We start from the raw sequence: 17,541 nt of genomic DNA on the forward strand, positions 1-17,541 counted from the left end.
CTTACGCCACACGATACTTCAATTACTTACAGTAATTTTAAATTTCTTTATTTTGTGTGTTTGTGATTATAGTAACTTTAAATTGCTGTATATTTTACTTAAACACTGTATTTTGTGTTACTCGAGAATAATATTTTCATTCTTAAGCCGTTTTCAAATTCAGATAGTAGGGTTCTTAAGGAAATTGGAAATGATATTTTATTAGTGATTAACGTATTCTAATTGTAGCCAATTATTACTGGCACGGATATATTGTAATTGTGACTAATGTAGTGAATAATTTCTTAGTCTACAAATGCTGAGAAAAGAAAAGAAATAAATTTTTTTAAATTTCTTTATTCACGTATTAGTCGTCTGTGCATAGAAATGACAAATGAATATAAATGCATTGAAGCAAAAGCTGCCTCTCTTACATATGGAGATGAGAAACTTCTCAGATTGAGCTTATCATCTAGACAAATGAACTCTTCGTGAATGAAAAAATAAACATTTACATAAATTTCTTAAGTACATAAATATATATTTATACATATATATAAAACTCTCGTCTGGTTTATGTACATTTCTGAATTAATTTATTACTGACAAATGAAAAAGATTGTGCTATCGAAGTGACTGAGCTGAGGTTTGCAATGATTTATTGCTTATTGAAATAACTAATCCTAGTTAAATAGCTTTGGTTTAAAAATGTGTTTATTTAATAATAAATGCATTTTAATATAACTTTACAATACTAAAATGCTTTCTCTCTTTTAAAGAATCTTAGAAATTACTAAGTCGTTTGAAACGCTAACTTATATATTTTGAATATTTTTATGAAGGCGTTATATTAACTACTAAATATAATTGATATACTTATACAGAATTTATGCACGCAAAAGTCTTTCTGGGAAATCAGAATTAATATCAAAGCCAATTAATTAACTTAAAGTAACACAGTTTGTGATATCACGCGGAAAGAGGTTTCATAAGCATCGAAGATCTTATAAAATCATACTATAATTGAAATCAAAGCCAGCTAACTCAACATTACATATGTATATATGTAGTTTATGGTACTATGAAAAGATTTTAAAAGAGTCGAAGAACTTGCTACTATACAAAAATTAATATCGTAACCAGTTAACTGAAAATATTTTTATGAGTAGTATGTAGGAAGATATTTTATAAAACAGCAAAGAAAACAATGTGACTGAGAGGAAATAAAAATCAAACATTAGTTACTGATAGCAGACAGATAATGTGCGTTAGTCTGTCGGGAGAGCTAAGATGCTCTTCATCTACTTTAATTACTAACAGAACAATTTCTATTAAAGAGTTGAATTAGTTGACCTTGCAAAGAATTATTCTACCTTTGGTAACATAAGTTACATATTCTGTCGTTACGCCCTTCGCAATAATTCTCAATTTTGACTCACTGTAATAAAACTTTCCAAGTTATATTTCGGGGTGAGAAATTTAATTAGGAATAAATAAAAAAATTATACTGAGGTAAATGAATTTCCCAGCGTTAGAAAATCACGTGCTTATTAACTATTATATTATTTATAATATGTAACTAATTATTTGCTCTCTTAATTTTAGACATTCTTCGAGCGGAAAGAATCGCACGTTCTCTTTTTTATGATTTTACTGCTCTTAAAATACCAGAGAATATTCTTGCTTACATTTCTGACTAACATCTGTCTATCATAACTCTGATGCTTCATTTACAATTTTGATAAATATTTACAACTGAATATATTAGTATATATTTACACTTTTTACATACTGTCGCCAGAGCTAGAGAATTGAAAGCGATCAAACAGAAAATAATATATAAAAATGCACAGTCATGTGTTTCAATTTCTCTAACTAGAGCAACAGTTACCGATAATAATATACATTTGTCCAGATGAACAGTTAATTATGCTGAACATCTATGAAACATATTATAACTTTTTGAACTTGATAGGAATTTAATTTGGCACATTAACAAAATGTTGCTTGCAAAACTGACACGCAAACAACGACAAAAATGTTTCCATCAGACTGCCCGCTCAGAGAGAGAAACTTCAACATGGTTGACTTTTAAAACATTCCTAATTTCAGTATATTCCAAACATTCCTAAAATGAAAGGAAAGTACTACAGAATACTAGATTTAAAGAATTCAGTAACAGAAAAAGCATTTTTACATAGAAAAATAATGAATCCTCATTTCGACATGAATGCTACTTAGTCATAGTAGTGTTGTTTTTGACTATCTAGAATTCCTGATAATTTTTTTAACATGGGAAACGAACATTTAGTGTAATTTACAAGCTTATAAACAAAATAAAGAAATCATAATATGCTAGTACACGTTAAAATTTAATTCTTCCTTTCACAAATAACGTTTTAGAAGCTTTAAATGATAGCTAAAATATTTAATAAATAATTTCAGCGCTTGAAAGCGATGAAATGCTTCAGATAACCTTAAGTACGCATATCCTAACATCTGTGAAAAACAATTTCTATAAAGTTAAAAGAATTTGATTCATGAGCGAAAAAAACTAAGGCGAATTTATTTTTAAAATAAACAATACACTCAAAATAGCAGTTTATGTTTGTAACGATATGTTTTATATAATTTCAACATCATAATATTACCCTTGGTACTGAAAATTGCCCGAAGGTTAAAAAGTAGAATTTATGAAGGTAAGAAATAGACAATTGTAATTTAAAAATAAACGCTTACCGCAAAATAGCGATCTACTAAATTTACGATCATACTCAAATGCGTTAAAGTATCTTTTCAACTTAGTCATCAGAACATTGTTCCATTTAAAATGTTAGAAGGTTTGTCCTTCACGCGTTCTTTTTACTTACAATTAAACTACTTGACTAGACAATCAAATAAAAACTCACAGTCAGTCACTGTCTGCAAACAAATGCGTAAACATTTCTTTACAAATTTGAAAATAATGGCTTTACTCAACGCTAACTTTCAGTTTAGTAAGTCAAGGTCACATCGCGCTAGTTAAATGGAAGAACGCTTTGAGTGGCCTATCATTAAGCTGAATGCTATCGGGTACGGATGAATTGTTCAATCCGTAAGGGTGAATGGGTTATTGTTACTCAAGGTATCTAAAGTAATTAAAAAGTGCATTGTAACTGTAATTTTTTGGAAACGCTGCATATTAGATCATTCAGGTAACTTAGTATCAGTTCATCAAATGGTTGAAAAATGGCTCCATTTTTCTTAAAATGGTTTTATTTTGGAAGGTTTGTTAAGAAGCTGTTTATATAATAACTTGGAATTCGTTTTAAGTAACAACCTGTATTTCGTCCATAAAAGTATTTATAAAATCATCATAACTATCATTTTTAATGTAATTTGAACGTTTTAATTTGTTAATGCCCATATGTCAGACGAATAATCTAAATAAACTTCTTTCACAATTTTTGCCCACATTAAGCATTAGAATCTGAATTTACGAATTTAAATGCAGTTAGCAAACGCCAAATATTGCAAATTTTCAGGCTTCTAAATTTCAATTGATGATTACATATTTTGCATTTTAACTAATTATTCTCGAATATGTTTAAGTAGCATAGAACAAAGTTTGAATAACACATGTAAATTACTCCTAAAAATTTCCAGATCCTATGATTACTATTTTAAATTTCTGCATTAGTCATCCATTAACTTTATCTTTTAAATTTTATCATGCACATGAGATAGACATAACGAGTTTCGTTAGTTTTACGTAAGAAACAAAGCTCGAAAGTTAACTTCTAAAAAAAACGGTTCTAAGAATTATTTGGTTTTGATTACTGTTTATGGTCATTCATACATAATTAAATTAATAAGTTGTAATAATCAGCTTATACAGCAGTACGAGAATGACGATCTCTCCAGCATCTACAGTGAAATCTGCAGACGCCGCGCAGATGATCACCTGTGATTCTAGTTTCAAATTTCTAGAGACTGCCTTATAAAACATGACTATTGATAACACTTAATACCGTTTTTTATGTTTTCAAAGACAAAGGTGGTTACTATGAGATGTTTCATAGTATTATGTTTTATCTTAAAAGATGGATTTTACTGTGTTCTGAGAATTTTCATTAAACCTTTCTGCTCGAAACCCATTTCGTAAGACGTAAACCTTAAAATGAACTAATCACGATGCAGATGGTAATTTTAAAACTTACCGGCGTCGTTGGTGCTGGATGGACTTGGAACCTTAGTAAAACTTTTGCTAGACACAATTTTACTTGCATCTGAACAAATCTCATGCCTACACAAATCCTGGGGCCAGCACCGAAAGGAAGATGAACGTATTGTGGTCGGTTGGGATCTGGATTATAGAATCTGCAATACAAATTAAGAAACCATTACTTATCGAACTTCATAAGTAAACTGCAATAAATCAATCCTGAATGTACGACATTTTAGGCATGAACTTTGAGGAAAACGTATTCTCACCTCTCTGGCTTAAACACATCAGGTTCAGGGTACCACTCTGGATCTCGATGTATAGCATATATCGGGATGCTGACTAGCATTCCTTTTTTTAGGACAATGTTTGTGTCTCCAAAAACATAATCGCTTTCTGCTCTTCTGTCTGACCTGAAATTGAAATTACTATCTAAGACTTTGTATCTTTGATTTACGACAAAAAATAATAAACTAAGTTTCAGTAATATTAAATTTTCCTATTAAGTTAAATTTAGCTTGCTTTTTATCGCCAAAAAAATCACCTGTAATTATCAGAATTGTTGATTAGATTCTGTTTAATTCTGATCAAACCTTTCAATTTTATTACTATTTTAATAAATATTTTTTATTTATAATTGTTATTTTAATTAATTTTAATACTTTTTTTATATTTTACACTATGTTATGAATTTATTTCTGTTTTAAAAAGAAATTCTTATGATTTTCAATGATTCTTATGAGAGTTTATTTATTGTGGAAATTTCTTATGATGCAGCTATTTTTTATTTTCAGTGATTTAATATCATTCTTATGATTGACACTTACCTCACCATTGTTGGACACAATCTCATACACTCGCTTATGACTGCATCCATAAATTTCAAATCGGATAAGGTATCGTAGTTTAAGACGCCCTAAAAAGTAAAATATGTTGCTCAGAATACATAAATTCAACATAAGAATAAATCTTTCTGCAACTAAATATAGAAACATACTATCAGTTTTTTTCATTTTATAGTTGGATAACATTCCTTAATATTAAATTAAAATTCTACATCGTTTAGTAAAAGTTTTAATTGAATATAATAATTATAATATGTAATATTAAAATCAATAATTCTGCGATATCGATAGTAAAAAATAATTATCGGTAATTATCGATAGTAATAAATAAACAAAATAAATAATTTCATTCTTAAATGTCAGCTTCACTTATTCACTATAAATAGTGAAATACGAAAATTATTAAAATTTTTCTAGTGTTTATTTTACGCGAAAATAAGTAAAATATAACCTCCGTTTTTAATGACTTAACAATTAAGCAGATATAAATAAGGTAGATGTAAATTTGTGGGAATTTATTTAATTTACTTAAGAGTTATTTTATTTTGAAGCAGCCTTTCCTAATCACTCTTCATTTCAACTCACACTTTCTTGGCAGAATGTAAATTATCTAGCGCGCGTGTATTTAAATGAGGTAGAAAGAAGTTAGTATTTAAGGGAAGGTTTTGGAAGGTGAATTCAGAGTGTATTCTGCCTGTCTGAAGACCAAATTGCTATCTTGATTTCTCTATCGATTAGATCTCCGTGGCTTGAAGACTTCTTGCCATTAGGCTTGTTACGCTGACTTTTATGAGTCAGTGCCAGCTTGCTCGATAAATAACCTGTGAACCGTGGGCTAAATTTAACTTTCATTTAATTTTAAGTTAGCCATTACCTTTTGAATTAAGCAAAACTGTTGTCTTTTTTAAGCATAAGTTGGTGCCAACTGTGAACTTTTAATTCGAGTTAATAAAGGGTTCTTTACACCCTTCTCCTACTTTGTCATATTTTGAGACTTACGGACCATTCCCTAACCAGTCTTCTAACAACTCAGTTCATGCGAGCAAAGCACACGAGACATTATAAATTTGTATAAATATTATAATTAGGTAGAAATAAATTTACCTTACAAATGTTTTTAATTTAGATCTCATTCACATTAAATAACTACATTCCATGTTTTTTATATAGTTACTTACATCGTGTTTTTCCAGCGCATTTTCGATCTCCTTTACGACTGTATCTTGGTAGTTCTGATGCATGGCCATGTTGTACAAAACATAAGACAATAATGATGTTGTAGCATCATATCCAGCTATGAAAAAGCTAATGCACTGAGACAGACATTCATCATGTGAGAGACCTATAAGACATGAAAAAAATGCTTAATGAAATTTATATATTATAGAGTAAAGTTCTTATCGTAATTTATTTTGGGTATTATAAGTGGCATAGATTACCAGTTAGATCATGGCATACATATTAACTACTATTCTAATTTTTTAAGTTCATTGCGGATTGACCACAGAAGAAAAAATTATAATCTTTATTAACTAATCGAATATTAGTTTTTCAAATCATAGCTTTAACAATAAGGTTCAGCAAGCAATGTAATGAAGTATCCTCTCTCATTAGAGACTGCATTTTTCACTGATTTATGCAATTTGGTAGCCTATCTTAAATATTTATAATATATATATATATTACTACCTTCATTGAACAGCTCAACTCAAATGACACAGGCTGAAAAAATGGAATAGTTGTTTTTCAATGAGCTTCAAACAGCTCTTCAAGCAAAAGGTTTCCGTAAGACCACTTAAAATCACGAAATTTATCTGGGGTTCGATTCCGCCGTATGGACGAGCTGGCTAGGCGAGATTTCCTTCAGATGTTTTATGAATATCATTCCTCTTAAAGTTTTTCAAGTGGCGCCATCCTTAAATCAGACAGCTGTCGAAAGCTTTGCTTTATATAATACCAGTTTTTTAACAAAGTGTTATTCTTTTTGCTTAACTTTTTTTATTTGATCGTTTGAATGTCACACCTCTTATTGCTTAAATCTAAAACTAGTTTATCTTTACCTTTTAATAGTTATCGCTATAATTTTGAAAATCAAAATTCATGAGATTCAAGATCACTTCGCTTAAGTAATATAAACGTCGTACCTTAACAATGACTATACTATTCTTAACGTGATATTTTCTGTTCCTGTCTACAAATTTAAAAATACTCAGTGGTAATTGGAACTTCTAGTTTCATAAAAATTAATTTTCTTTTCTTTTTCCTTCATTACGTAAATGAAAAGTAGTTAATTAGAAAATGAATAATATGAATTTTAATGAGTAATTAAATTTCATTATGTAAATAAATTTAATTTTCTTTGCGTGAATTCAAATATCCGGGTTAAGAATTACGTCTGCACCTTACCTTTGGTGACTGGTTTTATTTCCATTGTCCCGCTGGTATTGTCTTTGGTGCAATTTACAGTGGTATACTGAGATTTAGTGTTGTTGTTATTGGAATCAGTGGACTCATTCTCCGCATCCAGTAGCAGCTGAAGGAAATCTTCCCGGACCTGAATTAAAGAAATGTGGATATTAAATACCAAGCATTTTGAATCATAGTATTCTTTAAATTTCAATAATAAATTATTAAAAACCAGAAAACTGATTTTTTAATATATTTCACTCTGAAAACGTCATAAATGGTCTCAAGTTTTTTTAACACAATACATACTCCACAGTGGTTATTACTTCAGATATTTAAGATTTTTCCCACTTTGATCACACACATTTTTTTCCTATTTTGTTGCCCTCTATTTTGAATAAAACTTTTTACTAAATATGTAATTTCCTATATTTCTGTAATCTTTCAATAAGGAGTAAAGCTCAAATGTTGATTAAATACTATTTGAAGCAAATAGTTGAAAAATAATTAAATTTACTTACCGCATGAACCTTTTTCCGTTCTTCCACAACCTGAAGAATAATATTTTTATAAAACTCAGTCGTTTCTGGATTAAGAAGCTTCATTCGTAGTAACTTCATCAATCTTGGGAAAATAACTACAGAAATAGAAAATAAAGTCACATAAATTCGCGAATGTCTAAATGTAATTTGCATGATAGAATATGCACACACAAATGTTTCACTTCATGAATTCTAAAGTGAGTTGCATTACAATATTAACATATACTTTATCTTTTAAAAAGTTAAACATTGCATTCATTCTAACACTACCTAGCCTATTTTCTGCGCTTGCAAATTTACTTCTATTTTTTATCTGTAAAATAATACAGTATTTTTTCATTAATGCATTCCTTCTTCGCTAGAGGCAACAGCAATCATGTTAAAAGAAGCTGCTTCATTTTTAATGCTCATAACGGTTTAACTATGAAAGAATTTGCATGCAATATCATTTTTATTTCAATCTTTTTTTAATGATAATTTTTAAAAATTTCTTACGTGTGATGTAGGTTCTCCAAGACATGAAGCACTGCAACAACATATTTGCTTTGGCAACAAAAGGGTCATCTTCGCTTGCTAAAGAATTAATCGTCATTCCGAATGCACATCTGCCGATTGCATCTAACGTGAAAGCGCTGAATACCCTGGGAAAGAAAATATAGTCATATATGTAAGTAAAATAAGTAGAAAAGTCTACATAACTGCTTAAATTGCTGCATTTATTTTCAAACCCGAATTACTATAAAACTAACTTACTTTTGGCAACTGATAGCTTGTCCTTTATTCACAATTTCAGCCAGATTTTTCACTAGGAGGTCTGAACATTCATCTAACAAGGGCAACATCTGTAAATAAAACCATGATGTAATTCTATAACAATATCCAAGGCCTAAAAATCATGATGGATTTCGTTACTATTAAAATATTATGCATCTTTATGAATAATTACGACATTTTTATTAATTATTCTGTAGAGGTTTATTTTAATTTCTTAATAGTTTTTTTTTTTTTTTTTTTTTATTATTATTTTAAAACAACCTTCCTACATTTTCTTGTTTCCACCTACAATTCCCTGCCAGAATGAGTTTTCAGTAATACGTTTTATGTAAATGAAGTAGAACCAGTATTTAATGGAAGTTCAGTCACTTCCGTAGAAAATCTCAGAAGTTCTCAGTATAGCTTATTCTGCCTTCTAGCCACGTCGTTTCTTTAAACCTATCTTACTACGTTCGACCGTAATCTTACGTGCCTATTAGTATTCGCCGGTGAGGTTTAATTAAAGTCCAACTCAGTTAGTTATTTCTGTACAGCTTCATCTAACTTTCAGTTAGAATTACATTAGTTTCTTATTTTTTGTCTTAAGTTAATGTCCAAGTGGAGGTTTTCTTGTAGCCCCGAGAGGGACCATCTGTTATTATTATCTGAGTTAAATAAAAGGATATTTTAATCCTTCTTTGGACTTTGTTTCTGTCGTTGTAAGAACAGCGAATAGTCGCTATACTATTCTCTAGTTACCAAGGGCACACAAATTAACTAGAACTCTATAATTATGATTTACAGTTATAGGATTTAACAATTAATTATTATTTATAATATATATAAATAATACACATATTATTAATCATTATTTAAAATCATGTCCCTTACAATCCGTTTAAAGTAATACTGTGGGAGAATCAAATTATCCTAAGAGCTAACTTAATTTAAAATATTTTAACGAACGCATAGGATATTTAAAAAGTCGGATTTTAAGAATTTTCAAAAATAAGTATATCGCAATAGATAAAATATAATGTCTCCCCCCCCAAAAAAAAACCCTTAACCCCCTTAAGAATACAACTATTTTTTATGCCCTCAGTTTTTCCTTTTTTTAATTCAAAAGAACTTGATTGAGAAAATTATGAAATTTATTTTGTTTAATTATAATATAAACTTACCCTTCTCAGCTTTGCTGATGTAAGCGTGGGTGTTACTATATTCCTAACTCTTCTCCAAGCTTCTCCTTCAAGCACGAACAAAGTGTTGTCCATTATAGGATCGTTAAATGCCAAATCCTGTAACAGAAGCAATATAAAAATGGGTTTTGAAATACAACTAGTAATATAAAAATGGATTCTAAGTAATTTAATAGAGTTAACCTTACTATTATGACAAATCAAAGGTACAGAGAAAACAAACAATCTATCAACTCATCTCTGGCATTAGTTTATTATTATAAAACATGATTTAAGAATTTTTTTAAAAAAACTCAAACTGTAGGTAGCTCTTCACAGTTTCAGTTTATCTTTTACTAATGCTGAAGCTCTGTATAGTTTTATTTATATTACATTTCACTTTATAAAATAAACTTAAGCTACATTTAAAGAGTTAGCTAACCGAGTATATCTGAAAAACCTGAAAAGAAAGTTTTAGTTGCTTTTGTAAAACTTTATTTCATCCCAAGTAGTATTTTATAATTTGCATAAATATGAGTAATTTTTTAATTTTTTTTTTCTAGGACAGTAATATATAGTATTACAAATTCTATCACATCACGGAATATCAGCTGCGGCAGTTCTCAAAATAGTGATCACGATCCGCTTAAAAAATTACGTTAAACTAACCTGAGGTCGCTAGGCATTTTAAAATATTAATTTTATGAGTAATTAAATGACTATAGTTTTTATCTTTACAAATAACATTTTTACGAATATATCCCAGAATACCTCAGAGCTTTTCACTAGTTTTTATCTTCTTTTATTTGTTTTAATAAAATCTAATAATTTTCTTTAAAATAATCTTGCAGCTTCTAAGAAGCATCTCTCAACTCAGCTGAAAGAATTACGAAGAAAACTTTCGTTCAATCAAATAAGCATTCAATAAAAAAAAGTTTTTAATTGAAAAATAATTTTTCAAAAATTGAAAAAGTTTGAGAATCTTGAACTTTTAAATCTGCAGGGCTTTGTTCTCATAAGTCATAAATTAGAAATCATTAATAATTTGATTAATAAGAAATCTACTGCGAAACTTACATTATAATTCATCGTAATAAATAATTTATGCAACTTTTCTTGCATCATAGCATTTAAGGATCACAAAGAAAGGCCATTTACGAAGCTGTCAAATTCTTCATGAGGGAAGACAAAAGAATGTTTGTTGTTATCATACAAAGCTTTTCGTGTAATACTACAAATGTTTCATGAAAATTCATGAAGCAATAAGAATCTGTATTTAACAGGATTCATTCATTACTTAGATTCTTAGAATTATTCTTATAATTTATATTATTAATTATTCACAAGCTTGCACAAGCAAACATGAATTTTCAAATCTATTGTTCTTTTGTTCATGAATTTCATGGAAGAATGGTTGCCAGAGTCTCAAGGAGAATGGACTTCTACCCCAATTTTGAGGGACAGCACTCGGAGAGGGCGATCCAAGGGTCTCCCACCCCTATCCCCTTGCACCAAATCACCCGAGAGAACTTTCGACTCGCCATATATTTAGAGTGCCCCATGCCGCAAAAACACCATACATTTAGAAATATTCCTGCCTTCACCCGGATTCGAACACGGACCCTTCGATATCGCAGTAGGCTCCATTATACCGTTTGGGTGGCTTCAAATTTATTAATTCCCAATAAATAACCTAGCTACAATCGCTTCAGAACTAAGTAAGTACATGAATAAATGAGAATTTTCTCCGAAAATATAACCTTCTTCGAAAAAAGAAAAAAAAAAAAAAAAAAAAAAATCACTTACTCTTCGATTTTGAAATATGTGAAAATCCTTAATAAGTACTCTTTTTAACAGTTCCGGTTCAGCAACGCAAAGTACAGGTGCACTTCCGTCATATCTCCTGGAAAGAAAAAAAAGGCATTTTTTTACGAAACAACGAAACGATTTTGAACGAAAACAACGAAAAAAGATCCTAGAAAGAAGCATATGGTCTCTGATAATTAGGACTCAATAATTCGTAGTCAAAATATTAAAAAAATAGAAAACAAAAGCTTGCAGTTTAGTTTTAGTCAACTAAGATTTTGATTTGTTTAAATACAGCTATAAATTATTTTTAAATTGTGTTAAATTGGCATATTATCTTACCCGTAAATTCTTCCATAACGATTATACCATTCCCTTTCTAGTTCGTGTAGAGGCTGTAAAAAATAAAAATCGAGTGAAAACTAGAATAGAAAAATCAACAAATTATCTTAATAAAAATCTAAGTGAAATTAATATAAAAGAAATCAGTAAAGATAATTTTCAACTTTTAAGAAGTTACCGATTCAATAAAACACTTAATTTAGTTTTCTTTGTATTTAAATAGTAACGTCATATCTATGAACGATCATATGAAAAAAAGATTTTCTCTTATGAGTAGAACGATTAAGATATTTAGAATTGTTGAATATTCAAATTTTTAACATGAAAATAATAATTTTAAGTCATTCGCAAAACGCTAGCTTTTCTTTTCGCTTGGTATTTATGATGCATAAATTAATTATGAAAATGAAGTTGTATGTTCCAGAACATTGTTAAAAAACACTTTTACCATAAATAATTTAGTATTTAAACGCTTAAGTATAAAGTCAAGTTACCTTGCCACTTTCAACAGATCCTAGTATCATACGAGGCTTCACAAATGGAACATTCTGTTTCGCCCAGTAGTCATAATTTTTGGTTAGAGCCCTGAAAGTAAAAAGAAAAAAAAAAACTGAAACGTGTGCTTCATTTGACTTTTATAATATTATTGCTTTAATGTCTGTAACGAAATTGTGGAAAAAATAAGAAACTATAATGCAAATAATGTATTATTCATTTCAAAGTAATTATAATTCTTAGAAGTCTAATAGAATAATGAACTTAATCATCTTTGATCTGAATCAAAGCAGCGAAATCGAAAAATCTGTATTGCTACCGATTGTTTTTTAAAATTTACAAATTGAATTATTCATAAATACATACGTTAATACACGTAAAAATGAAGATAACTATTTTAAGTTTCTGAATCTTTGTGCTTTTATTTTGCAACTTTATTTATTGCAGCTTTTTTATTCTGTTAGATATATCGAATAATACTTATCATAAATATATGTTTTTAAGAAGATATACAGTCTTAATCAATATCTACGCCAAATTAAAATGCTTTTTTTTGCCTAGAGGATAGGCTGTTGTTGACCTTCGGAAATGCTGATTATTTATTTCTAGCGAGAAAATAATAAGTGGAAAAATTCATTAGTTAAATCGTCATTATGACTATAAGTTAGAAAATTATTATAATAATTTTTCACAATAAAATTTTTTTCATACTAAATCAGTCGTTGAATCATGTTTTTCGTCAAATGTTATCTTTATTTTGAAATTATCACTAGAAGAAAAGAAAAGTTAGTGATGAGAACTTCAGGAAAAATAAGCACATACATGTTTTTAGGCTAGACCTTTTTAGATAGAAAATCAGATTAGAAAGTGAGAAAAACATCCAGACTGCAGCTTATGATACGCTTATACATATGCATCTTTCAGCAACTTTTTTTCACTATCAAGCTGTTAATCCGAGTGCAGTTTATTTTCCCTACTGTTTAGGTTACAGAAACACACTGACCCAGTGGCGAGCTTTCAATTGTTGAAAGATTCAACAGCTTGACGGGATGAAAGTTAATAAAAAAGAAAAACAGACAGAAAGGTTGAAGGGTTATGTAAAAAGGAGGATATGACGTAATATACGGCATTACGTTAAATATTACATCACTTCCTAAACCGCAGAGGTTTTTTCCCAACTATCTTCTCATTTTTCTCCCTCGCAGCAGTTCTAATATTATTTACAGTAATTTATCTTGAGTAGTCAGAAATATAATATTACAAATAAATGAATAGTATTTCAAAGTTTATCACATAACTCCAGTGACTGTTAATTTGTTTTTATTATGCTTATTAATGTAAAATTAAATTTACATTCGGTGTTAATGAAAACAAAAACTTTCCAGTAAGCGTAAGGCGATAATTTGGAAGTTGTTTTTTTATAAATTTACCAAAATACCGTATTTTATTAAGACTAATTTTAATGAAAATATATGCACTCAAATTAGACTAATTTTAAAAGATTAATATGAGATGACAATTTAAATTAACTTCTGCTTTATTTTAAAACATCTTAATTTCGAATAAATGATTTGCTACTTTATATTATTTTAATAAAGAAAATCATTAGAAATAGTGTTTTAAAGCCTGAAAACTATTTTAGATCAATATATTCTTCTATTATGACTGCGTATAATGCGTAAAAATAATTTTAATATTAATATGATAAAAAATAAAATATTTGTGGCACGCATAATTATTATAAAATTTTTAAGTTAGATGGGACAGTGAAGCATTTTCCCACTGTATATTTCCCATTGTACACATAAAATTGCATATTATGAAAAACTTTCACTAATTAATTACACGTAATGCAATATTGAGGAAAAAAATATGAAATAAAAGTATTAACTATGATGCATATCAAAATATACTAAAAACATGCTTTTATTTTATTTATATAAGTTAAAATATACTAGAAGCTACTATACTAGAGTTATTTAATGAAAGTGTTTATGAAATATTTTTAATAATTGTTTTAATCTTTCTGCACAACTGTATCAAGTCTCAAAATAGTAATTACAAACAGATATGCAATTCTTTAGAATATAAGTTTAAAAACTTCACTATAATCACTGTCATGCATATTCTGAATAAGGCATATTTAAGCTTGTATATTCAGAATAGAATCCTAACAAAAATAAACGTAATGAGATTATAATAAATTCATTCAAAGAGAAATTTTTTAAAGTAAAAAAATGCATATATTATTGCAGCTTTAACAGACCACATTACTTTTCAATAAAAAAAGCTTTCCTTTTTATATACTGTTGATGAAAGAATACCTGAATTTCTAATGTTTTTACACTTATCAAACCCATGAAATGCTTTTTCATGTTTTAGTGGTTAAGTTATTTAATTCTAGGATTACTATTCCTCTCTCTCGGAGTAAATATTTGATAGCATAATTCATTAATGGTAAATTCAAAAAATAACTTAATGATCAAATAATAACTTAGACGTCCAGTAATTCAAGCGAACTATGAAAAAAATATTTTACTCTCAAAAAAAAAAAAAAAAAAAAAAAAAAAGAGAGAGTTTTTTTTTATCGATTATGTGATTAACAATTTTATACCTAAAACAGCAATTTTTTAATGTTTTCATTTATATTGATTTGTTCTCCAAACTATGCCTTGCTTTCATAAAAGGAAGTAAACTTTTTCTCCAGTCCCACTCGCTCTTTTCACTCTAGTTAATCTAATTTTTCTTTAAGTGTTTTAAAAGAACTCGTATTTTTTATACATAGAACTAAAGAGAAGTATTTAATTCAATTACATATAATAAAATTTCTCCTTTAACTTTAATTACGTATACTAAAATTTCTTCTTGGAGAAAATATCAATCAAGAGACGAATTTTTGGATAAACTAACGATTTCAAAATACAGTGGAAATGTAAAAATTATTTTCAACTCACTTGTAAACTAGAAAACAGATGAAGACCACACAAGCCACCCATTGAAGTACAATCGAATACTCCATCGACCTTCTCTGTTGATTAAGTTTATCTACTACTACAACTGGGATGCAAGCGGAACACTTTTCAATGAAGCAGCCGTAGAAGGTTCCGTTTCGCTCAAACACCGGCCTTTGAATGGTTTAGGTGAGGCCCCGGCATTCGCATTTAAACATGGACAGTCAAGGTCATCTCATCGTCGACGCTAGGTGAAAGGGTATTCGCTCGAGCGGAAAAAAAGATAACGAAGAACTTTTTGTCGAGCTGGCAAAAATAAATGAAAAAAACGGCGCGTTGACCTAAGGTTAGTTGACCGGCCTTGATTTCAAACAGCTAATTTCTTTACTAGCTCGGTGGACATCCATCTTAAATGTTCTGCGTTACGTACTCGTGATTTGAATAATCACTGCCTTTCTCATCCCTTGCATAGCATTACTACTTTTTTTTTATGATCGCTGTTAAGACTGTCGGCTCCCCTACAAAAGTGTAGTGAACCCTGTTCAGCATGAGAAGCCACCTGCTTTACTTCTTATCTCTGAGAACAACTATGGATCACCATGTCTAGAATAAACTGTGATAACGTTTTTGTTTATGCGTGCAAGTCCCTGCCCCCTCATGGAGGTAAAAAAATTGCCTCAGGTACCACAGTTAGATACGTGATTTTTTCTTACAGAATTGACGATTTTGAAAATCCCCTAGATCCTCCCCTGAAAACTCTGCATTCTTTTCTTCCCCCTCTTGATAAGCGTTAGGTGTTGTTAGCCTTAAAGTTCATTGACCAGACGTTTTAAGAGTTATTAAACAATTTTTGTTTCTTCGCACTTAGATTTGAATGTGAAAACAGTTCGGTCATTCCCTTTGCATGATAGAATAAATTTCGCGGGTTACTCGAGGTTAATATGCTTCCCTTAATGTTCATTTTATCAATTGAAGTGATGTAATTGACATTTCTTGAACAACCTATATCACTGAAGTCGGCACAAAAAAGTGCTCTTTTTATAGCACAATGACATTTTTTTAAGTGTAAATGCCTGTTTTGTGTGTCACATTCTTGTCAAGTTGAAAATTTTAAATTATAGAAACAGACAAAAGATTTTTGTAATAAATCTTAATGCATATATATCATTAAACTGCAGTGAAGGTAATTTAAAAGTGACTTTTCTTCATCAAATCATTCATCAAAGCTACGTCTGGTTGAATTCTTTGGTCTTCTTTGTTATCCATTTCTTCCTTTAATCCAAACTAAACTGAAATGTTCTACTTACGTTAAGCTAGGTATACAACTATTAATTTAATAATTTATTTCAAGGAATAAGTGATCATTAAATATTTACAGCTGTCAGGTACTGATTCCGAAACTGAGTTTTAAGTCTAAATAATATATAACGGACAAATCTTTATCTTGATAGTATTGACCGACATTAAGTGATCTTTCAAATAAATGGGACAAGTTTTCCAAATGAGATATTACACAAGCCGTGGCAAAAACTAATTAAATTATTTCTAAAAGAATTTATATTTTAAAGAGGTTTACGAATTCGTATTATAACCTTCCAAGTGTTTACTTCGGATGATGTAGATATCAAAAGCGCAGTTTCCTCTCTTTGTAGAAGCATTCGAGTTGTCTAGTGTGATGTGTGATGTGTGATTTTTGATTACTCCGAAACAACGTTCTGTTTGAATTAATTTACATTCTCATAATGATGATTTTTCAGGTGGTATTTTAATTTAGAGAAGAGAAAGAAATCATTAGGAGTAAGATTATGTGAGTAGTGAGATGAGGACTGAAACTATTGGAATGCATCTTCTAGTAAAAGGTTTGATTAAAGATAATGCAGTGTCACGCAGAAGAATCATTATGATAGAATGTCAACCTGTATGCCATGTTTGGCCGGATATGGAAAACCCTTTCTCTTATGCTTTTCATTCATCTCACTGTAGCAATGTTGACTGAGATTTCTATCCTTGTATTTCCGCAATATGTCTCTAACATATCCC

At 29.4% G+C, this 17,541-nt stretch overlaps 1 protein-coding gene and 1 long non-coding RNA gene across 3 annotated transcripts in view; one reads left to right on the forward strand and one right to left on the reverse strand.

The window, feature by feature from the left end:
- Window positions 1-17,541, forward strand: part of LOC146997819 (uncharacterized) — a 338,237-nt gene that overhangs the window by 227,604 nt on the left and 93,092 nt on the right. For both annotated transcript variants that reach the window (XR_015040878.1, XR_015040879.1), the window contains exon 2: window positions 8,483-8,643. This is a non-coding gene — a long non-coding RNA (uncharacterized LOC146997819). The remainder of the gene's footprint in view (window positions 1-8,482; window positions 8,644-17,541) is intronic.
- On the reverse strand, window positions 319-15,693 carry LOC118184000 (cytochrome P450 3A8-like). Its single transcript, XM_035353633.2, has 14 exons — window positions 15,505-15,693; window positions 12,550-12,640; window positions 12,056-12,108; window positions 11,714-11,810; window positions 9,911-10,027; window positions 8,730-8,818; window positions 8,472-8,617; window positions 7,956-8,071; window positions 7,435-7,582; window positions 6,207-6,370; window positions 5,011-5,099; window positions 4,453-4,596; window positions 4,179-4,338; window positions 319-2,107 (listed from the first exon to the last, which is right to left on the reverse strand). Exons 1-14 carry the CDS (start codon window positions 15,567-15,569, stop codon window positions 2,027-2,029), a joined length of 1,560 nt encoding a protein of 519 aa, XP_035209524.1. The 5' UTR covers window positions 15,570-15,693; the 3' UTR covers window positions 319-2,026.

This window comes from Stegodyphus dumicola, chromosome 4, assembly GCF_044657685.1.
Source record: "Stegodyphus dumicola isolate Sdum_Otavi_A_Nest chromosome 4, ASM4465768v1".
In the NCBI taxonomy this organism is placed as follows: Eukaryota; Metazoa; Arthropoda; class Arachnida; order Araneae; family Eresidae; genus Stegodyphus; species Stegodyphus dumicola.

Excerpts from the sequence above, each read along its gene's own strand:
- LOC118184000 (XM_035353633.2), bottom strand. The coding sequence starts at position 15,569 with ATGGAGTATTCGATTGTACTTCAATGGGTGGCTTGTGTGGTCTTCATC. Across the intron at positions 12,641-15,504 it reads ATCTGTTTTCTAGTTTACAA|GGCTCTAACCAAAAATTATG; the intron begins GTGAGTTGAAAA and ends TTTTACTTTCAG. Across the intron at positions 4,339-4,452 it reads GATGTGTTTAAGCCAGAGAG|ATTCTATAATCCAGATCCCA; the intron begins GTGAGAATACGT and ends TTTGTATTGCAG.